Source organism: Haliotis rufescens, unplaced genomic scaffold (genome assembly GCF_023055435.1).
Source record: "Haliotis rufescens isolate VD_foot unplaced genomic scaffold, xgHalRufe1.0.p SCAF_58, whole genome shotgun sequence".
Classification (NCBI taxonomy): domain Eukaryota; kingdom Metazoa; phylum Mollusca; class Gastropoda; order Lepetellida; family Haliotidae; genus Haliotis; species Haliotis rufescens.
In genome coordinates this window covers 1,923,256-1,946,550 of record NW_025964312.1, presented here as the reverse complement: position 1 = coordinate 1,946,550, position 23,295 = coordinate 1,923,256, and the positions used below count along the sequence as shown (strand labels likewise).

At 43.1% G+C, this 23,295-nt stretch overlaps 1 protein-coding gene across 2 annotated transcripts in view; it reads left to right on the top strand.

The window, feature by feature from the left end:
* Positions 1-22,926, top strand: part of LOC124149598 (cyclin-dependent kinase 11B-like) — a 29,487-nt gene extending 6,561 nt beyond the window's left edge. The window contains exons 5-16 of one of the 2 annotated variants that reach the window (XM_046521285.2): positions 3,164-3,282; positions 4,688-4,816; positions 5,275-5,487; positions 6,624-6,692; positions 6,881-7,044; positions 10,034-10,246; positions 12,344-12,449; positions 16,705-16,934; positions 17,383-17,499; positions 18,071-18,219; positions 18,686-18,875; positions 21,130-22,926. In XM_046521285.2, the coding sequence (XP_046377241.1) occupies positions 3,164-3,282; positions 4,688-4,816; positions 5,275-5,487; positions 6,624-6,692; positions 6,881-7,044; positions 10,034-10,246; positions 12,344-12,449; positions 16,705-16,934; positions 17,383-17,499; positions 18,071-18,219; positions 18,686-18,875; positions 21,130-21,225 (1,795 nt within the window). In that variant the 3' untranslated portion in view covers positions 21,226-22,926. Of the gene's footprint in view, positions 1-3,142; positions 3,283-4,687; positions 4,817-5,274; positions 5,488-6,623; positions 6,693-6,880; positions 7,045-10,033; positions 10,247-12,343; positions 12,450-16,704; positions 16,935-17,382; positions 17,500-18,070; positions 18,220-18,685; positions 18,876-21,129 lie in introns of both variants that reach the window. The other variant, XM_046521284.2, reaches the window with a different exon arrangement.
* Positions 22,927-23,295: the final 369 nt, after the last annotated feature.

Here is a 23,295-nt window from a genome sequence, read left to right as displayed (position 1 = left end):
CTCTAGCGTCTTCATCTCGCACCTTTGATCAGGACCTGACGGACGCTAATCCTAATCGGGTGGATTGTCTGAGAGACAGTTATGGTCTACCAGCAGCATCAGATAGATCACGTGTGTAATCATCTCAAGGTTGCCCTGGCTGAGATCACTTTGAGTTTAGTATCTTTGCTTTTCAGTGGAGAGGTATCTGAGACTCACTTCCATGTTTCTAGCTACGCCCTCAACGCTTTAGACCATGTGTCTCGGCACACATCCCACAAGTCCTCCAAGGCTGGAAACTATCATCCACAACAGGCCTCTCTCTCTCAAAGACCTCGCCCAGGTCACCCCGTCTGTTTGTTGCAAAGAAAGGGTAGGGGAAGACGACAAGACATCTATCAATCTTGCTGGGACAAGTACCAGGATGGTGACCTCAGCAGGAAGCACTGAAGCCCTGGACTTTCAACGACTGGAATCTCCCACCCCCAGCATCTATCCAAGGTCCGTCAGAAGATCAGAGCAACCCAGAGCCTCGCTCTGATTTTGATCACGCCTTGGTGGCTGGCGAGGGGCTGGTTCGTGGATCTCAAAGACCTGGCCCCCTTTCCACAAAGTGATCATAGCACTACGACAGTCGTAATTCTATTTTAAAGTATGGGAGTTACGATCATCTTAGTGCTACGATCGCTTTGTGGAACGGGCTCCTGGCCACATAGGATCCACTTGAACTACCAGGGTGATCAAACCTTCTGATACATCCACACAGCAGGTTACCACACCCATCTCCAGGCATGCCTGGTACATCTTCAAAGGGCCTTAGGCGCCAAGGCTAGTCGACTAGAGCAGGCAATGCCATAGCCATAGCCATGACGCACAGACCTTCTACCCGGTGACTCTACAACTACAAGTGGCGATACTATGAGACCTTTTGTAATGAGAAGCACCAGGATCCTACTTCTGCGTCTCCCTAAATCTTGACAGAATTCCTTCTGTTTTGGCCCAGCAAACAACACCCAGAGGACAGCACCATGACTGACAACGTGGTGGCCCTCAACTCGGTATTTGCTGTTCCAGAAGATCGCAACATGATAAAGATCCCGGAATTCCAAACATTGCTGCGCTCCTTCAGACTAGAGGATCCGAAGGCCAAGTTCAGACTTCCTGCCTGGGATCTGAACATGGTTCTCAGATTGCTCCATTTGAGTCTAACCACTCAGCCTCCTTTTTTAACCTTGCCAAGAAGAAAGCGTTCCTCTTGTCCCTGGACTGCTGCGTGGGTAAGTGAGTTGAACGCACTCGACATCACCTGTATCCCGTTTTAGCGCAGGGCGCAGGTAGCTGTGCTTGGACTTCATAGCCAAGAATCAACTCCTAGGATAGCCTGACAGGTCCTTCACCATCCAACCAATCTCGTGATGAGGAGGAACTCCACTTGTGCCCGATTCAGGCACTTAGGGGGTTTCATCCGACGGTCTGAGGCTCAACGTGGATGGACCGTCTCCGTGGTCTAATGGTAGAGCGTCCGCCCGGGGAGAGCGGAAGGTCCGGGGTTTCGATCCCCAACCGCGTCATACCAAAAGACGTTAAAAGATGTTGCTTGTTGTTACCCTGTCTGGCGCTCGGGATTAAGGTGCTAAAACAAGGACTGGTCGGCTCGGAGTCAGTATACTGTGTCTGAGTGGGGTGTTCATGTTAAACTGCGGAATGGTATCTCTGTGAGCTAGCACTATAAATCGGCATCAGTCCAGACTAGTACAAGCAGCCACACACACACACATACACGTGCATGCATGTCGCTATGTAAGTGCAATAATCTTGGACACGACGTTGAACCCCTCTCACCTCACCTCACCTCAACGTGGATGAAGGAGACGACTATTTATCCCTGTTTTCATGACCTCCCAGACTAGAGTTAGCCGTAACACAATATCTTTGTGGCTATGCACGATCATCCTTCAGGCTTTTGAGGACGCTGGCCTAGATCCTCCAAGGGCCAACAAACCTCCACCATGGCTCTCCACAACAACTGCTCCATCAGATCGCTCATGAAAGGATGCTTTTGTAGATCCAGCACAGTCTTTGGCAGCCACTACCCGAGGGACTTGGCCTTGGAATATGTCAAGGGCGTCCACAGTTTTGGTTTTCTGGTCGTTGCCCAGCAGGTCACCAAACCCAAATGACATTTCAAACCCTCTGGTGCTTGCATCCCAGATAAGAAGGCTTAAATGCTGCAAGCATTGGCTCGGTAAGTCAGTTTTAGACTCCAGCATCCGCTGTTTTCTACTACTGTTCTTTCACCTTGACTTCCTACATTCCTCACACTCTTGTATTTCCTCTGGCTGGATTAGTCGCCTGGGACTTTTTGACAAGGGTCTTCTGAGAATATCATCTTATGGTATGCCGACCCCTGTACCATCTCATTCAGGTATAATGCAGGATAAGTTAAAAAATGTAGTAAAATCTAAATATGTTTTACATTTGTATACTTATCCTGCATTACTATGTCTAAAGTGGCCTACCCACCTGTGGCAGAGCTGCCTTCCCACAATTTCTTCAGATGTTACGATCAAGCAGTAATGTGAAGTTGCGTGATGTCATCACTTCCACTGGTGCTGTGTGATGGGATTACCCACACAACTAATTGGAACACCTTCTTTTTCAGCTGGACCTCACACAGTTTCTTCTTTCTGTCAAAAACAGCAGTAAATGCATTAAGGAGTAATGCAGAATAAGTATAAAAATGTAAGAAATATTTAGATATCACTAGAATTCTTTTCTGGGGTGACAAATTGCGGTTAACTTCTTAATTCTTCCTTGTGAGTCTCTTGAGCATGCCAGAAACCAATGATTGTTGGTTCGAATGCTGGTTTGATGTGATTATGTTTCTAGGTTTGTCTGCACCATACCTGTGATCGTGGGTTTCACCAAAGTGGAAAAATGTCTGAGACCTGCATCACTTTGGGCATTTAACCCACATTAAGCCTACAAACCGTGATATGACGGGAATACTGTTAAAAGTGGCGTTAAACTCGAACTCACTCATTCCAAGAAATGCAACACTTTGGGCTTTCCTCCCACATCAAACTGAAACACTATGATATAACTGAACTCCTGTTCAAAGTGACGTTAACCCAACTGACTGACTGACCCTGTCACTGTAAAGTGATGATTCCTTCCTTTACAGAGAGAGACTTGAACAGCTTGAGCGAGAGAAGCAGAGAGCGAGAAGAATCCGAGAAGAGAGGGAGAGAGCTCGCAGGAAGGAGGAAGAGAGACGTCAAGCCCAGCAAGCACGATCAGAGAGTAAGAATAATATGTTACCATGACTACGGGTATAAGAATGCAATTGACGTCATTTCTGTAAGCCAAGATGACCGAAATAATTTGACATGTTCAATACTAGCATTCACATCCCTGGCTTAAGCCATCTCCCCGAGGCAAAGGAGTGAACTGACTATAAAAGTCAAGTTTCCACCCTTGCCGAACTAGGCTGGTATTATGGAGTTAAGTTTTGTCTGGTCTAACAAGTCTATGCATAGTCCAGTCAAAATCGCACACCGAAATCAAAATCTGGTTCGTAAACTGTCATGCAGGATTTGCGAAACGTGCATCGCCAATTTGTTGTCAGCAGATATTTTCCAAATCCTTTCATGTTTTTAATCAAGGAGCTCACGCGATTTGATGCATTTTGCGATTTAAGACCCATTTTATCACAATATAGATCTTGATTATCGATCAGATCGTCCTGACTGGGCGCCACCATTTTGTGTGAAGCAAACGCAAATGATACGAGAGCCCAGTAATTCCAGCCTAGTTCGGCAAGGGTGGAAACTGGACTTTTAAAGTCAGATAACTCCCTTGCCTCAGGAAGATGGGCTTAAGCATGTTGAGGGGATTCTACCCCATGGGTATTCCAGGTTAAAATTGGTCCTCAGTAGCCTATGCTGGTTGTAAGAGGCAACCAAATGGTTTAGGTGGTCAGACTCGGTGACGTAGCTGATTGCATGGTATTGTACCCCAATGATGTAGCATATTGTTAACAACATCAATTGCCTGGTCCAGACTCAATTATTTACAGACCGTCCTCATATAGTTGGAATATTGCTGAGTGAGGTGATTGGACCAGACAATCCATGATTGACATCATGAGCATCGATCCACGCAGTTGGGATACGATGAAGTGCATCATCAAGTCAGCGAGCCTGACCACCCGATCCCGTTAGTCGCCTCTTACGACAAGCATAGTCGCCTTTTACAGCAAGCATGGGTTGCTGAAGGCCTATTCTACTCCGGATCTGGTTGTGTGGTCCAGACTTGAATGTTTACAGCCAGTTGTGATGTACTACAAAAAGCAAGATTCTTTCATATTACTATGGTCATGGCATGGCGGATTGACTAGAGTCATATGAAAGAATCGAGTGGTCCCTAACCTTATTTTGAGTAGTGTACCTGGAATATTTTTTGCTGTGGCATTAAACAACATTCGCTCAAGTGGGAATTGGGTGATGTGGGAAAAGTCTGTCATATTCCGATGACAGGGACTGGTCTTATTCTGTGAACAACTATTTTATCGAGTCTCGACTTCTATCAGTTACAAGCCACTGAGATGTAGCTAGACTATTGCTGACTTTGACATGAAACGTTTCCTTTCTGAACATACTGATAGCTGATAATACGAGGGTTAGATTGACGGATTGTTTCTCCCCAGATCACGTAAAGAGGCAAAAGGTTGTCCGCACAGATGGTGAGCGTGTCCGTAGTCGCAGTCGAGATCGGCGGCATCAGCGGGAGGTAGAAATCAAGGGAAGATCCCACCGGAAAGAGGGTGACCACCGAGGTGGGTGCTGTGTGTTTAAATTAATGAATATTTTCATTTCCATAGTCTTTATACGATACCTTAACATAGTAAGCAGCAATGGCTTGCCACACAAACTATGACATCATCGCTTGCTTGCTCGCTCACTCATGAATAGGACGTTGGGGTAGCCTAGTGATTTAAGCGTTCGCTCGTCACCCTGAAGACCTGGGTTCATTTACATGGGTGTGTGAAGCCAATTTCTGGTGTACCCTGCTGTGATATTGCCAAAATATTGCTAAAAGCGGCATAAAACCATTCTCACTCACTCACTCATGAATAACAAGCTTCAACCATTTTGGTGAAGTTCTGCTCTGGTGGCCGTATTGAATGCATGGCAGAGGTGAGGTGTATTAGGATGTTGGTTACACTAGTGTTGTGCATTGTTTGGGGGATTCCCATGTCGAGCCCTGGCTGTTATGTGTCTGTTTGCCCTGCAGGTCGAATGGTGGGTCCCCACACCCCAGAGGAAGAAGATGAGGAAGAGGATCACAGAGAGGTTCACATCGAGGCTCACGAGGAATACATGACTGACGAGGAGGAAGAGGAGGAGGAGGAAGAAGAAGAGGAGGTGGAGGAAGAGGAGGAGGAAGAAAAGGAAGTAGATCACTCGGAGGAGGAATATGCCGAGTCGGTAGAATCACAGGAGACAGGTGAGCAAACAGACGTGGCGAGACATTGATATGGTGAAATTCGATCAGACACTTTCGGTAAGGGTGTAGCCCCTGTATAACTGAAAAGAAACACTTATGGCTTGCAAAATGATGTACCCCTTTCTGTCCAAAGATTTCAGTTTGTTATTCTTATGTATTTGATAAAATGTATTTGGGCATCTGAGTATGTTATTCTGAAACAATGTCTGTGTATACAAAGTGTCTGTATAATATGTCCCTGTTTACAATGTGTCTGTATACAATGTGTCCCCCGCCGTGATGTTGCTGGAATATTGCTAAAAGCGGCCTAAAACCATACTCACTCACTCACTCACTCACTGTCTGTATACAATGTCTGTATACAATGTGTCCATATACAATGTGTCCGTATACAATCTGTATACAATGTGTCTGTATACAATGTGTCTGTATACAATGTGTCCATATACAATGTGTCTGTATACAATCTGTCTGTATACAATGTGTCTGTATACAATGTGCCTGTATACAATCTGTCTGTATACAATCTGTTCGTATACAATGTGTCCGTATTCAATGTGTCCGTATACAATGTGTCCATATACAATGTGTCTGTATACAATGTGTCCGTATACAATTTGTCTGTATACAATGTGTCTGTATACAATGTGTCTGTATACAATGTGTCCATATACAATGTGTCTGTATACAATGTGTCCGTACCCAATGTGTCCATATACAATGTGTCCGTATACAATGTGTCCGTATACAATATGTCCGTAAACAATGTGTCCGTATACAATGTGTCTGTATACAATGTGTCTGTATACAATGTGTCCGTATACAATGTGTCTGTATACAATCTGTATACAATGTGCCTGAATACAATGTGTCTGTATACAATGTGTCCGTATACAATGTGTCTGTATACAATGTGTCCGTATACAATGTGCCTGTATACAATGTGTCTGTATACAATGTGTCCGTATACAATGTGTCTGTATACAATGTGTCTGTATACAATGTGTCTGTATACAATGTGTCCGTAAACAAGGTGTCTGTATACAATGTGCCTGTATACAATGTGTCTGTATACAATGTGTCCGTATACAATGTGTCTGTATACAATGTGTCTGTATACAATCTGTCTGTTTCAGAGAGTGACAACAGTAGCAGCACCTCCAGCAGCAAGGTCAGCGAGGGCGTCGCCAGCAACGGCCACCACGGTACAGTTGTCAACATTAGACATCTACGTTGCAATGTCGATGTCATCTGACATCACATAAACCAACTTTGTTCAAATCTCAATATCAGAAGGCAGCCATTATTTTTTGTTCCTCGCAATCTAAGTAGAAGTAAGTAGCAGTTAAAATGTCTTGGTAACTAAATGAATTTTCCTGAATTGATTTTTCAGAGAAAGTACGCTCCAAGTTTGATGACCAGTCAGAGAATGAGAGTGAGACGGAGAGCGTTGATATGCTCAACTCCAATAACGACGTGGGCTACATCGCAGACTCCCCACCGCCATCGCCGTTGGAACTAGAGATTAAACTCCCTCCCTACTTCCCTGCATTGCAGGTACTGGCTGCTTTGAACTTCTCATTCTCTGTTTCTCTCTCATGTTTCTCTCTCACAAGTCATTGGGAAGTGTCAGATCAAATTGATAAAAAAAATTGGCAATAGCAATCACCTGTTCCAAAGTGCTACTCTAATGGTTATTATTATTTTAAATAATACTGCAACTAGAATAACACTATAGTGGAATATATATTACTCTGATACAATTCTTCCAATAGTAGTATCAAAATTCTTTGAAGTTCTATTATTGTATGTTTTTTAACTGGATCACCAGTAGATTGTTAGAAACGTGTCTACACGTTATTACCGTTTTGGCCTTTGTTTTCGGCATATGAAAATGCCTAGCAGTGCAACAAATACAATTTATATGGAAAATCATCATGTCTATTGATTTTATCTCACATTTCACATTTTTATTGACCAATTTAAGTTTGTTCTCACCTGAATTCCTTGAACGATGCAGTTTCGTGCAATGACTGATAGCGCTGGGACTCCCCTGCAAGATGTGTATGCACTAATCCACAACAGAAACACATGTCAGTCTGGCTGGCTCTCTTTTTTCTATAACCTTTGTTATGATATCCCCCTCTCAGGTTGTTGTCAGGCAAGTACTTTCTAACAAAATTCCAGTTGGCAAAGTTTAAAATGTCAGCTTTGCACTTTTTCAAATTGAACGTTTTGCAGTCCCAACTATAGTCTTACAGACCCTGATACAAATATATATCAAATACAGCCCATGCAAGTCTATAATGTTTGGCAAGTCTAGATCACTGCAGTATCTGAAAATTAAGAGAGTCCTCCTTTTTATTATATTTTTATTAAGATAACTGAACAACTGTTTTTTTTATGTACGATATGTTCATTTCAGAGACTAGATGTTAGTCTAGTCTAGATTACTGCAATCTGAAAATGAAGAGCGTCACTGGGCTCCCTTTCAATTATATTTTTATTAAGACAACTGAACAACTGTTTTTTTCTGTACGATATGTTCATTTCAGAGACTAGATGTTAGTCTATCCCAACCAGACAAGTCAGTTTCCAGATCCCTGATCCTGACTATATATTTTCGCCAGATTTTAGGCATCACTGGTTTCATGGCAGCACAGGTGGCCCATTCTTTAAAGGAACCGCGTTTTTCTTGCCTTCCTTTGTTTTGACAGAAACGTATGATTGGGTTTGAAATCCAGATTTGTTATGATGATGTTTCTAGGTTTGTCAGCACCGTACCCGTGAATCGTGGGTTTCACTAAGACCTGCGTCACTTCGGATCTACCTCCTTCAAACTGACACACAGTGATGTTACTGAAACAGTGTTCAAAGCAGTATTAGAATAACTTACTCACTCACTCACTCAAGGTCATAAAACTCTTCGATGATGGTCAACTTGCATCACTTTAGACATCCCATAGAGTCAAGTCTCGTTAATCCGACAATCGGCTTTATCCGACACTAAAAATTGGAGCTGATTAAATCAGTGCTGTTTAGACCCACTCTTGCACTCAGATTCCGACACACCTAATTTGCAACGAATTACAAAAAACACTCATTAATCAGTCTCGTTAATCTGACACAGTGGTCAGCGTATTCTGTGGTCATCTGTCCGCGAGTACACAGCCCGTGTTTTGATGCGAGACGAGTCAGCTGGTAGCTGAATATCACAACGGATGCAGACATAAACTTGCTTAACAATAAACAATGAATTTGAATAAAGAAAACAGGATTAATCACATGCTGAGATTACCTCAATCTCATTAAAATCAGATACAAGTTCTCGCTATCGGCAAGGACATTCCATTACAGGTCACGTCAGAACACCCTTTCTCGAACTATGACCTACCAATGAAATGACTAACAGGACATCAACGTTAGCCACTTAGAAAGCAGCTTTCTTAAGCTTTGTGGTACCAGTTTCAAAGTTGTGACTTCCATTCCAGACTATGCTTTTTAAAGTATTTTGAATCAGTCATACAGTCCGTAACAGTTGTTTTGTGTTAAACTTTAGAGGTTGCATGATTAGAAAACATATTCCGCCAACAATGTAACATAACAATATGAATATTTATCTTAAAAATTTTTATTACGTGTTTGAATCGTTATGTATGGTGTAGTTGTCCGATTTTCGATCACGAAAGTTGATACTACCATTTCGTTTATCCGTCATACTCGTTAATCAGACATAATCATATGCAACCATCGATGTTGGATTAACAGGACTTGACTGTATAAAGCTGATGCCATGAAAGGACTGAAATAAGGTTGCTAGAATTTTTAAAAATGTACAAAGTTGCCAAGATGTGTAAGTTTGAATTGAAACTAAGGTTTGTCAAAGTATTTTTGCAATGCTGTGTGAAGCCTATTTCTGTTATTGGGTAGGTCCAGGGTGTTATTGGGTAGGTCCAGGGTGTTATAATTGGGTAGGTCCAGGGTCTTATTGGGTAGGTCCAGGGTGTTAAGGGGTTTGAATTGAAACTATGGTTTGTCAAAGTATTTTTGCAATGCTGTGTGAAGCATATTTCTGGTGTCCCCCACTGTGATCTTGCTAGAAGCAGCATAAAACCATACTTACTCCCTCCACACTGACCCATGAAGATCCGGGGTAGAACAGGTCTTCAGCAACCCATGCTGTAAAAGACGACTATGCTTGTCGTAAGAGGCTACTTACGGGATCACATGGTCAGGCTCGCAGATGATGCATATCATCGTATCCCAATTGCAGAGATGCTGACTTGGTTGATGCATGTCATCTATCCCAATTGCATGGATCGATGCTCATGATATTAATCAATGGATTGTCTGGTCCAGACTCGATTATTTACAGACCGCTGTCATATAGCTGGAATATTGCTGAGTGCGGTGTTAAACAACAAACCAACCAACCAACCAACCAATTGCATAGATTGATGTCAATCACTGGATTTTCTGGTCCAGACTTGATTATTTACAGACCGCCGCATATAGGTGGAATATTGACGTGACTGTGGTGTTTCAGGGCTGTCGCAGTGTGGAGGAGTTCAGCTGCCTGAACAGGATCGAGGAGGGAACGTACGGCGTGGTGTACCGCGCCAAGGACAAGAAGACGAACGAGATCGTGGCTCTGAAGCGACTGAAGATGGAGAAGGAGAAAGAGGGCTTCCCCATCACATCCCTCAGGGAGATCAACACACTGCTGAAGGCTCAACACTACAACATTGTCACAGTCAGGGTAGGTCCACGGTGTTGTCTGATAGGTCCGTTGTGTTATTGGCCAGGTCCAGGGTATTACTGAGTAGGTCCAGGGTGTCATTGTGGTCCAGGGTGTTATTGGACAGGTCTAGGGTGTTATTGTGGTCGAAGGTGTTATGGAGTAAGTCCAGGGTGTTATTGTGGTCCAAGGTGTTATTAAATAGGTCCAGGGTGTTATTGAATAGGTCCAGGGTGTTATTGAATAGGTCCAGGGTGTTATTGTGGTCCAGGGTGTTATTGGACAGGTCTAGGGTGTTATGGAGTAGGTCCAGGGTGTTATTGGGTAGGTCTAGGGTGTCATTGTGGTCCCGGGTGTTATTGGGTAGGTCTAGGGTGTCATTGTGGTCCAGGGTGTTGTCTGATAGGTCCAAGGTGTTATTGAGTAGGTCCAGGGTGTTATTGTGGTCCAAGGTGTTATTGAGTAGGTCTGTGGTGTTATTGGCCAGGTCCAGGGTATTATTGAGTAGGTCCAGGGTGTCATTGTGGTCCAGGGTGTTATTGAGTAGGTCTAGGGTCTCACTGTGGTCCAGGGTGTTGTCTGATAGGTCCAAGGTGTTATTGAGTAGGTCCAGGGTGTTATTGTGGTCCAGGGTGATATTGGGTAGGTCCGGGGTGTCATTGTGGTCCAGGGTGTTATTGGGTAGATCCAGGGTATTATTGGGTAGGTCTAGGGTGTCATTGTGGTCCAGGGTGTTGTCTGATAGGTCCAAGGTGTTATTGAGTAGGTCCAGGGTGTTATTGTGGTCCAGGGTGTTATTGGGTAGGTCTAGGGTGTCATTGTGGTCCAGGGTGTTGTCTGATAGGTCCAAGGTGTTATTGAGTAGGTCCAGGGTGTTATTGTGGTCCAGGGTGATATTGGGTAGGTCTAGGGTGTCATTGTGGTCCAGGGTGTTGTCTGATAGGTCCAAGGTGTTATTGAGTAGGTCCAGGGTGTTATTGTGGTCCAGGGTGTGTTGGGTAGGTCTAGGGTGTCATTGTGGTCCAGGGTGTTATTGGGTAGCTCCAGGGTGTCATTGTGGTCCAGGGTATTATTGAGTAGGTCTAGGGTCTCACTGTGGTCCAGGGTGTTATTGGGTAGGTCTAGGGTGTCATTGTGGTCCAGGGTGATATTGGGTAGGTCCAGGGTGTTATTGTGGTCCAGGGGCGGTCGGGTAGCCTAGTGGTTAAAGCCTTCGCTCGTCACGCCGAAGACCCAGGTTCAATTCCCGACATGGGTACAATGTGTGAAGCCCATTTCTGGTGTCCCCCGCCGTGATATTGCTGGAATATTGCTAAAAGCGGCGTAAGACCGTACACACTCACTCACTATTGTGGTCCAGGGTGATATTAGGTAGGTCTAGGGTGTCATTGTGGTCCAGGGTGTTATTGGGTAAGGCTAGGGTATTATTGAGTAGGTCCAGGGTATTATTGGGTAGGTCTAGGGTGTCATTGTGGTCCAGGGTGTTATTGGGTAGGGCTAGGGTGTCATTGTGGTCCAGGGTGTTATTGAGTAGGTCCAGGGTGTTATTGGGTAGGGCTAGGGTATTATTGAGTAGGTCCAGGGTGTTATTGGGTAGGGCTAGGGTATTATTGAGTAGGTCCAGGGTGTTATTGGGTAGGTCTAGGGTGTCATTGTGGTCCAGGGTGTTATTGGGTAGGGCTAGGGTATTATTGAGTAGGTCCAGGGTGTTATTGGGTAGGGCTAGGGTATTATCAGGTAGGTCCAGGGTGTCATTGTGGTCCAGGGTGTTATTGGGTAGATCAAGGGTATTATTGAGTAGGTCCGGGGTGTCATTGTGATGCTGGGTATTATTGGGTAGGTCCAGGGTGTTATCGGGTAGGTCCAGGGTGTCATTGTGGTCCAGGGTGTTATTGGGTAGGTCCAGGGTGTTATCGGGTAGGTCCAGGGTGTCATTGTGGTCCAGGGTGTTAAATGGTCTGCCAGGGTGTCATTGTGGTCCCGGTTAGCTCCAGGGTGTTACAGGGTAGGTCGGGATGGGTCAGTTTTTGCCAGGTTAGGAGGGTTTTAGGTTAGGGTAGTGGATTAATTAGGTCAGGGTAGGCCTTTTCTTGACAGTTTCTATGTTTTTGTTGCCAGGAAATTGTTGTCGGTAGCAACATGGACAAGATCTACATTGTGATGGACTACGTCGAACACGACCTCAAAAGTCTGATGGAGACCATGAAACAACCATTCCTTGTTGGTGAGTACATACAGGGTTATCTCCCTTGTCTGCCTAACAAGAACATTGACTGACACCAGAGACCATATAATAGAGGGACGGCCCTCCCCAACAGTTTATCATAAACCATCAGCGCTACGGTCTGGCATGTAACTGATACACCCCGACACCCTGCTGTTAACCTCTCTGTACCGCTGCAGATGCGCAATAGATGCGCAGACATTCACGACTGACCATTCTGGTAACCACGTAAACAATATTATATAATATCCGGGGTAAGAGTGAATTCCCTTATCCGCGATTTCTCCGACTACGACCAGCGACAATCCAATAAAAGGACGTCTCTTAGCGGATTACAAAGATTTTTTTAATGATATCTCTCATAAGCACATGTCAGTTGGCTGCAAATTATTTGCTGAACATGTGTGTCTTCCGTGTCTTCTTTATTTCAATTTACATTCGCCACAGCCATGGACGACTTCATTCACTTGGACGATTTCGTCTTGGACCTAGATATGCCACTTGAAGAATTCCCTCTCTTCGACCAGGGGTTGGTTTCGGATGACTCTTGGTCTAAATAGAATGACAGTGATGTTACCGCTACCAAGCCGTTGGTAAATACCTCCCAAAAAGATTCACTCAAAGAAAAAGATAGGAAATGAAAATATGACGTCTGTCCACAAGCGTAAGTTTTCGAGGGCGTATGAAGAAAAAGCCGTTCCGATATCAAAAGTATTTTATAACGTATTCTATTTGTTTTAAAAATCAGTTAAAATATCTAATTTTTATGCTGCAATTGTTAACTATTATAAATAAACAAATATACCAAATCTACTACGAACGCCACAGAAAACTACGATCCGGTAAACTGCACAGGAACTCAGGAAGTGTAAATAAAACTCATCCAGAAGCAGGGAAGACACTTGTAACATATCACCATATTCCCGATGTTCACAAAATATATCTCCATATTAACTTCATATCTTATAATAAGTCCAGACTAGATTTACTTGCAAAAATGCATGATCACCGACTGGTGTAAATGCTTTACTATTAGCCAGAAAAAAAATGACGCCATATTAATGTTTTTATTTCATGTAAATTCGCTACTATTTTATAATGCTAATAGTTCCAATGAATTAGAAATACACATTAAACTACGAGCGTTGTTAAATGAGTTTTCGATGTGTCCGACAATGGGCTTCGAAAGAATCAAAAGTTATTGGTTAATGCTAGTTTGGGGCTAGCAGTGATAATGGGGTTTGCTGGAGCGAGGTAAGTTTTTTTTCAAAGGGAGGCTACTGTTAAATTCCAAATATTCCGATATTACCCGATTAGATTGATATTTCAGCATACAAATAATTAGGTATTTCAGGTATAACAATATAGCTTCAACGAGCATGGTACCAGATATGTACTAGTATATCGTAAACTGTAGTAACGTTTGTTGTTTTCAAAATTCTTTCATCATAGTTTTCTATATCTGATCAATGATAAACAAACTTTAAACTCTAACCTGGAACAAAGCATGCAACTACACATGTATTACTATTAAAACAAAACAAAACATCACAAACTCTGACATATGTAAATGTATTTTTCACAGAAAAGGACAATAGACCATCTATATATTTTACTGAATGACACCTTCGACCTTGTTGTCTGGAACTTCTCTCCCGACGAGTGCCGATATAATCCTTCTTCTTTCTTGGCATTTACAAAGCAAATGATAATTTTATTATACAAATATTTCATGTAACGGATTTTTATTTTTGTATGATGTTTTCATTGTTGTGTAAATACACAAAGTAAGTAGTACCTTCATCATATTTACATTATTATGATTGGGTTTAGGCCAATATAATTTTGCTTATAATCAATATTTACACGGCATAAAAACAATAATCGATAAAATGTAGTCATGATTTATACAGACAAAACCTACAGAAGATAACAAATATGTAGTATTGTAGTATGTAGTATATGCGCGATATGTGATTAGGCCTAACTGAAACAAAGTTAAACTTACGAAGAAATGGCGAAAGCAATGGTAAAAAAAATACGCGTTTTACAAAAACAATTCTAATATCATACAATATAAGTCACTTTGTAGAATGTTTCACAGGATATATGCGGATGATAATCACAGACAAAATGCATGTTATGTCGTCTGCTATATGGTAATTTAACTTAAAATATGTGACGTAAAATATGGCCTTGCGCCAAAAATCATACCAAAAAAACTACCGATCGTACCTAAATAACGTTGGTACCAAGCCATAGGGGAAATCGTGATGAATGTAAAACTATTAAATTCAGGACCGATAATAGGAACACATTCGTCTGAAAGCATGCGAAAATTAAGAGTTGTGGTGTAATTATTTCGGGAAAATTCAGATTTAGTCCCATTTCTGGAGTCAAAATCTGAAATTTCGGATCCGCCCTAAATTTGTTAATGGCACTAAGCCAATTTTTAACATATCTCCTTTTTATACACCTAGGTAACCAAGGACTTTCATTGCGAATTAGAGGCCGTTATTGAAAATCCAAATCTGCACTTTTGCCGATTTTACATGTGCGCCATTTTGTTCTCTCGGACAAAGACAAAGCGTGATCACAGTCATCAAATACAGTGACAACGACATGCTTTAGGGCACCAACAAATCTCAGTTGTAATGTTAACAATGTTAAGAAATATATGAGTGTAATTATGTATTGTGAAATATATCTTTTGCATGGGAAAAAAAGGCAACAACGATGACTGCAGTGAACGCGTTTCTGCTCGCTTCCGGACAGGCTGCGCAGTACAAGCCGTAGCACTGATGGTTTCGCGCATAGGCTAGAGGGCCGTCCCTCTATTATATGGTCTCTGCTGACACTGATTGTACATGCAGATCCTATTTTCTACATATTAAAGTAAATGAAAATTACAATGTCAGAGGCAGCATGGTCAGTTGTCATGGATACAGGGGAGAGTGAAAAATGTTGTTCTCGTTTCAATGGTTTCTGTCGTTTTGTCATTCAGTTTAAAATGGCAGATTCATTTGTGAATTAATGTCCGTGTCTATTTTAGTTTGAACAATACAAATAATAACGGAACTTATTACATATATTTTTACCCAATGTACCATGCAGAGATCCAGATAAGCTGCGTATCTGCGTAAAAAACGCATCAGAAATGCAGAAATACGCAGTAAAATAATATCCAAGCGTATCAAATACGCAACGAACATTACAGATACGCTACAAAAATAAAACTTGTGCGTATATTCAAAATATTGTGAAGTAACCCTGCATATTCGATTGGCAAATCAGCAACTTATTTTGAAATTATAAACGGGCATTCCATCGTCCGTGCCAAACTCCACGATGACAGTTACATCATGATCATTTGCCATCACACTTGTGGAAGTATCGTGGTATTTTTGAGTCCTATAAAGCTCTCGAACCCACACAACACCAGTTTGCAGGGACTAGATGAATAGTGTTTTTAAATATTTAACTTAAATACCCACATGTGTAAAAACTAGTGGGTAACAGAAATTTGAATACCCAGATAGAATTACTGATACGCAGTGATTTTAAAATGCATGGGTAAAATACCCACAACACCAAAAGCTTTTCTGGAGCTCTGACCATGTATACCAGAACACAGAAAAAATATTGCAATACGTATTGTTCGAAAAATGTATTGAAGTGTACATGTATGCCAGTAATACAGCATGATACAGAACAGTCCTACTCTTGACGACTGCCTCCAAGGTCTAGTGGTAGAGAGTTCGCCTGGTCAGCGGAAGGTCCGGGGTTCGATCCCTGGCCACGTCCAACCAAAAGACGTTAAAAGATGGTACTTGTTGTTACCCTGTCTGCCGCTCGGCATTAAGGGGTTAAAACAAGTACTGGTTGGCTCGGAGTCAGTATACTGTGTCTGAGTGGGGTATTCATGTTAAACTGCGGAATGGTATCTCAGTGGGCTAGCACTATAAATTCGCATCGGTCCGGACTAGTACAAGCAGCCACACACACACTTGCATCCACGTCGCTATATAAGTGCAATAATCTTCAACGGGACGTTAAACCACCATTTCACCTCACCACCTACTCTTGACTAAACATTATCTTATCCCTACTGTAAAATCTAACACAAGAAATCACCATGAATGTATAGTGAAAATAAAAAAATGTAACGCCGATTCACGGGTCCCCCGGCCGTAAAGTGGACTGAATACTGCTAGAAGCATCGTAAAACCTCACTAACTCTGAGGATGGTTTCCAGGGGAAGTGAAGACACTGATGCAGCAACTACTTCGGGCAGTGGCCCATCTCCATGACAACTGGATCCTCCATCGTGACCTGAAGACCTCCAACCTCCTCCTCAGTCACAAGGGCATCTTGAAGGTCGGAGACTTCGGTCTGGCGCGAGAGTACGGGTCCCCGTTGAAGCAGTACACACCTATTGTCGTCACGCTGTGGTACAGAGCTCCTGAACTTCTCCTGGGAACAAAGGTTATTTATTTGTTTGCTCATCAGTTCTTTCTTCTCGCTCATTTTTTATGTTTTTCACAAATTTTGATTTAGGAATAAAATTTGAAATATCCTACTTCACTTTCGATGGGGATATTTTTAGCTTTCGATGATAAACAAAACCGATTCTCATAATATGTTATGTGTTTATTTGAATAGATCTGTCATATCTGATTATCTCTATCCAAAAATTCAGTTGTATATTTGAAGTCAGTTTTCTTCACAACAAATCTTGCAATGTAAATTCACTCTGAATTGTATGGATGTAAGAAGGGAAGTTCTTTCAAGAAATTCTCCAAATTTGAAGTTGCTTTCGTATTTTTAATCATTCTTTTAATAGCATAAACATTTGTTTGTTCAATTCTGTATGTGTTTATTCAAGCATGGACAGTTATGGACTATATATTCAGTGAGGTATGCTCTATTTCAGTTATACACCTGTGCTATAGACATGTGGTCGGTGGGGTGTATATTTGCCGAGTTCCTCACAATGAAAGCACTGTGGCCCGGCAAGTCTGAGATTGATCAACTCAACAGGATATTCAAGGTATGGTTGTCATGAGAACGCTTCATGGGATCTTGTGGTGACAGCGTTGTGACTTCTTGTATTCAATAAGGGCGAAACTCTGAAGAACCACGATACATCACCTTCGATTCAATACACAATACATACAGACCTGTATCGCAATACATGACAATACAAAACATATTTTGTACTAACATATCAGCTGTTTGCATCATTTTGGCTTTGTATTTGTGATGAACAATTAACAAGAAAGAAAAAGTCTTTTGCAATTTTTTCACTTCTGTTTGTTTATTTGTTTGTTGTTTAACGCGGCACTCGGCAATATCCAGCTTTTAGAGGTGACAAACGGAATGGGTGATCATTCTTGCCGACTTGGTTGATGCATGTCATTGTATTCCAAGTGCATAGATCAATACTCATGATGTCAATCCCTGGATTGTCTGGTTCAGACTCGATTATTTACGGACAGCCATCATATAGCTGGAATATTGATGAGTGCTACGTCAACCATCCAACAAACAAACAAACAAACAAACAAACAAACAAACAAACCAAAAGACGAAGCCAGAGCTGTAAGTTGTGTGTGTTGCAGGACCTGGGAACTCCCAACAAAAAGATCTGGCCAGGAGTGGAGGAGTTGCCAGGGATGAAGAAGTGCACCTTCACCGACTACCCCTACAACACCCTCCGCAACAGATTCGGCTCCTACTTCACCGACGTGGGCTTCGACCTCATGAACAGGTGAGTAGTGGCACTTGGCTGCATTAGGGGCGGTCAGGTAGCCTAGTGGTTAAAGCGTTCGCTCGTCATGCCGAAGACCCGGGTTCGATTCCCGACATGGGTACAATGTGTGAAGCCCATTTCTGGTGTCCCCCGCCGTGATATTGCTGGAATATTGCTAAAAGCGGCGTAAAACCATACTCACTCACTCACTTGGCTGCATTCCCTTGTTAGCAGCCCGGGGAAACAGGACTGGGTTCTGTCGGAATTTGTCCACCACCGGTGAGTTTTGTAATGTCTACTACACACACTGTATTGATATTATTCTGCCATCGGCTTCTTCTGCGGAATAATAATGCCAAAATGATGAAATGTCTTTCTCGTACTGCTTGCTGGATTGTCAACTAGTTAGTCACAATAATAGTATAACATTTCAATTGGTTCCCTATATCCGAGGAAATGCCTGTATTTCGTACCTTCTCGACAGATTCCTTACGTACAACCCGACAAAGCGCATCACGTCGGAGGAGGCACTGTCACATGACTACTTCAAGGAGTCTCCGCAGCCAGTTGATCCCTCCATGTTCCCCACCTGGCCAGCCAAGAGCGAGCAGCCTCGCAAACACCAGAGCTCCCCCAAACCCCCGTCAGGAGGCAAGGCGTACTCCAAGCTGCTGGTAGGTCCACTCACGGCCCATTTGTCAGGAGTCAGGAGCAGGTCCCTCGTGTGACAACAGCAGTTTCTCATACTGTTTACTTATCCTGCATTATAACCTAAGACCCGTGAAGATTCCGGGGTAGAATAGGTCTTCAGCAACCCATGCTTGCCGTAAAAGGTGACTATGCTTGTCGTAAAAGGCGACTAACGGGATCGGGTGGTCAGGCTTGCTGACTTGGTTGATGCATGTCATCGTATCCCAATTGCGTGGATCGATGCTCATGATATTAATCACTGGATTGTCTGGTCCAGACTCGATTATTTACAGACCGCCGTCATATAGCTGGAATATTGCTGAGTGCGGCATTAAACAACAAACCAAAACCAAAAAAAACATTACTACCTGAATGCTTTTACTGCTGTTTTTTTACTAGAAAGGCGAGCTGTGTGAGGTCCAGGCTGCAGAAGTTGTTCCAATCAAAATCTTAATATTTTTCACATTTGGATACTTATCCTGCATTACTACGGTTAAAGTGCCTGCCCATCGCTTTGCTACCTCCCCACGAACTTTCAGCTGTTCGTACAAGCAGTGGTGTGATTACACGTGACGGTCATGTGGTAGGGGTGGGAGGGCTTTTGCCACACAACTGCTCCATCTTTCTAGTCGAAAAAGGGGCGGTCGGGTAGCCTAGTGGTTAAAGCGTTCGCTCGTCACGCCGTGAGACCGGGGTTCGATTGCCGAAATGGGTACAATGTGTGAAGCCCATTTCTGGTGTCCCCAACCGTGATATTGCTGAAATGTTGCTTAAAGCGGCGTAAAACCATACTCACTCACTCACCCACTCACTCTAGTCAAAAAACAGCAATAAAAGCATAAGGGTAGTAATGCAGAATAAGTATCCAAATGTAAAAAATATAAGTTTGTCCTTAGAGTTGACAAGAGCGAGGACCCTGTGGTGTAAGGGTTAGAAAAGTTGCGTATCACTCGTGTGGTGGCAAATATGAAGCACAAAGGTCAGAACTCAGGCAAAGTCTAGGAAATGTTGGTCGTGGTTAGTAGTTGGATGGGTGACCGTGTTCGGCAGCCTGACACCCGAGAGATTCTAGGGCCCTACACTGTGGCACATGTGGTGTCTCCTTAGGCCTCTGACCGCCTCCGTGGTCTAGTGGTAGAGCGTCCGCCTGGAGAGCGGAAGGTCCGGGATTCGATCCCCGACCGCATCATACCAAAAGACGTTAAAAGATGGTACTTGTTGTTACCCTGTCTGGCACTCGGCATTAAGGGGCTATAAAACAAGGACTGGTCGGCTCGGAGTCAGTATACTGTGTATCAGTCCGGACTAGTACCAGCAGCCACACACACACACACACACACACACACGTGCATGCACGTCGCTATATAAGTGCAATAATCTTGGACGCGATGTTAAAACCCAATTTCACCTCACCTCACCAGGCCTCTGTTCACCCAGCAGTGAATGGGTACCCAGAAGGATGAACTGAATATGAGACTGTTAGCTTTCTAGAGCTTGAGTTGTGTACTCCCCAGGAGCTGGGAGAATGAAAAAAAAGCACACACTGATCGAGGTAATAATGTAGATCTATCGTGGTTTCTCAGCACCATACTCGTACGTCGGTTGTCGCACATTGGTAGACATCTGAGACATACATCTGCCAGAGACAAGGCAGTGAATTGACTGTAAATGTCCAATTTCCGCCTTGCCGAACAAGGCTGGAATAATGGAGTTACATTTTGGCTGGACTAACGGGTTTATCAAAATCGTATGACGAAATCGACATCCGGGTTGTAAACTAGCGTTCAGATTTCAATCGATTGCAGGATTTGCACAGCATGTGTACCGCCAGACATTTTCCAAATCTTTTCATGTTTTTAATCAAGGTGATCTCGTGATTTGATGCACTTCGCAAACTAAGACCTGATTTATCAAAATATAGATTTTTATTATGGATCAGATCGTCCTGACCGGGCGCCGCCATTTTGATTAAAACAAATGCAAGTGATGTGAGAGGCAAAATCGGATTGGGCAATAGGAGGGATATAGAAGGGATATAACTTGTAATAGCCCTACAATTGATCCCAGAAACTTTGGCCTAGTTCCGCAAGGGTGGAAACTGGACTTTTATGGTCAGTTAATTCCCTTGAATCAGGAAGATGGAGACATATTACTCAACACTTTCTCCCACATTAAAATAACACGCCGTGATATAACCAGCACATTCACTCACTCAGTAATCTGTATTGATTGTTTCAGGGTGATGATGACGAATCCCTCGGCTTCCACATGGCCAACCCAGTCAAGGGGGCCTCAGCACAGGGACCAGGATTCCTCCTTAAGTTTGGACACTAGGGTCTCTGTGACAGCGATGACAACATCACGTACCCAGAAACACAGGCTCAACAATGGGCACCACGATTCCCCTCAACGGTACCTGGAACCACCCTGTAGTTAACAACAAGCACCAAGACCCTCTTAGGCATTTCTGACATGCCCGAACACACACATTGAACGAGGTTATAGGCATGGTTTAAGTGTCTTTATCTTTTGGGTGGCCCAGTAGGTAGAGTATTGCCTTTGAAACTTGAGTCCTGGGTTTGAACCTGCATTTGAATCGGTTGATGCCATTGGTGAACGCCTTGATATAAAGTCAGTTGCAACTTTATGAAAGAGGCTGTTCAGGAAATATTGAGAACAAGTGTCCCACTTCATTCAGCCTCTTTAGTCATTGCAGCACAGGCTGTAGGAGACTGAACATCAACAATGTGCCTTCAGTGAACCTCAAGTCATCGCTCCAAACCAACCATAAGTATTCGAGGGTACAAGTTCATACTGAGAGCCTACCCTCTCCTGATTTTCATGACATGTTTAAAACGTGAGGGACCATTTGTACAGTCTACATGTGTGTCTTTGCCACCATACGCCTGCAAAGGCAGTCTGTGCAGAGTTATGGCCCTTAGATGTGCCAGAAAGGATCTCAGTTTGAATCCCAGATTTGGCTTGCTTCGGTTTTAGGTTCGTCAGCACCATACCCGCGCTCATGTTTCACATTAGGTGTGCCAGAAACATTCTCAGTTCCAATCCGAGGTTCGCCATGATTAAGTTTGTAGGTATGTCAGCACCGCTCATGTTTCACATTAGGTGTGCCAGAAACAATCTCAGTTCCAATACAAGGTTTGCCTTGATTAAGTTTGTAGGTATGTCAGCACCATACCTGTGACCGTGGGTTTCACCAATATGGTCAACATCCAAGACCTGCATCCCTTCAGGCATTTCTCCAACCTAAAGCTTATGGGCTGCTAGAATGGCATGAGACCAACCTCGGTGATATTCCTGCAGTGGTGCTTCTTATGTGAGTGACTGAAACAATGCATGCCTTTCAAAGGCTTGTATAATAGCACATGTCTCAATTACAACACTGAATTCAGACAGACAAATGTCTTCAATGAAAGGGGGCGGTCGGGTAGCCTAGTGGTTAAAGCGTTCGCTTGTCACGCCGAAGACCTGGGTTCGACTCCCGACATGGGTACAATGTGTGAAGCCCATTTCTGGTGTCCTCCGCCGTGATATTGCTGGAATATTGCTAAAAGCGGCGTAAAACCATAATCACTCTTCAATGAAAGTGCTATTCAAATCCTACCAATAATAATAACAGCTACAAAATATTTCATCTCTGCTTGTGGGTGCATGGGTTGTGTCCCTTAAATATGCCAGGATCTAGTGGTTGTGTTAAGCCAGTTCACTCACTCTCATCTGTATCAAGAATGATTGACTGAGTCTGCTTTTCAGACAGCAAGTAGGATTTGCTAGATGTTAACAGATTATTTCAAAAACCATTATTTGGACATGTGCTGTTTTATTTTCATGAATTTGTGAAGAAAAAATTAAAAACATGTTATCCTTCATTCCTAACTGCTGCTGTATATACAACATACAACACAACCTCACTCAAGCGTGATGTCACTGGACTGAACACTGTAAATATTTCATACCTTTGTAAATCATTGTTACAGGTCGTTTTCTGTAAATAACCATTAAACATTTCATGAACTTCGTACTGTTATAGTGTCTTGTTAATTTTGACAATGCCTAGAGCATTTGAGTGCCGTGTCACGGGCAAAGGGGGCACTGACCTACTTGTAATGGGCATGATGCCATTCACCAGACCCGTGAAGATCCGGGGTGGAATAGGTCTTCAGTAACCCATGCTTGCCATCAAAGGCGACTATGCTTGTAAGGGGCGACTAACAGGATTGGGTGGTCAGGCTCGCTGACTTGGTTCATGGATGTCATCGATCCCAATTGCGTGGATCGATGCTCATGATATCAATCACTGGATTGTCTAGTCAAGACTCGATTATTTACAGACCGCCGTCATATAGCTGGAATATTGCTGAGTGCAGCGTAAAACAACAAACAAAC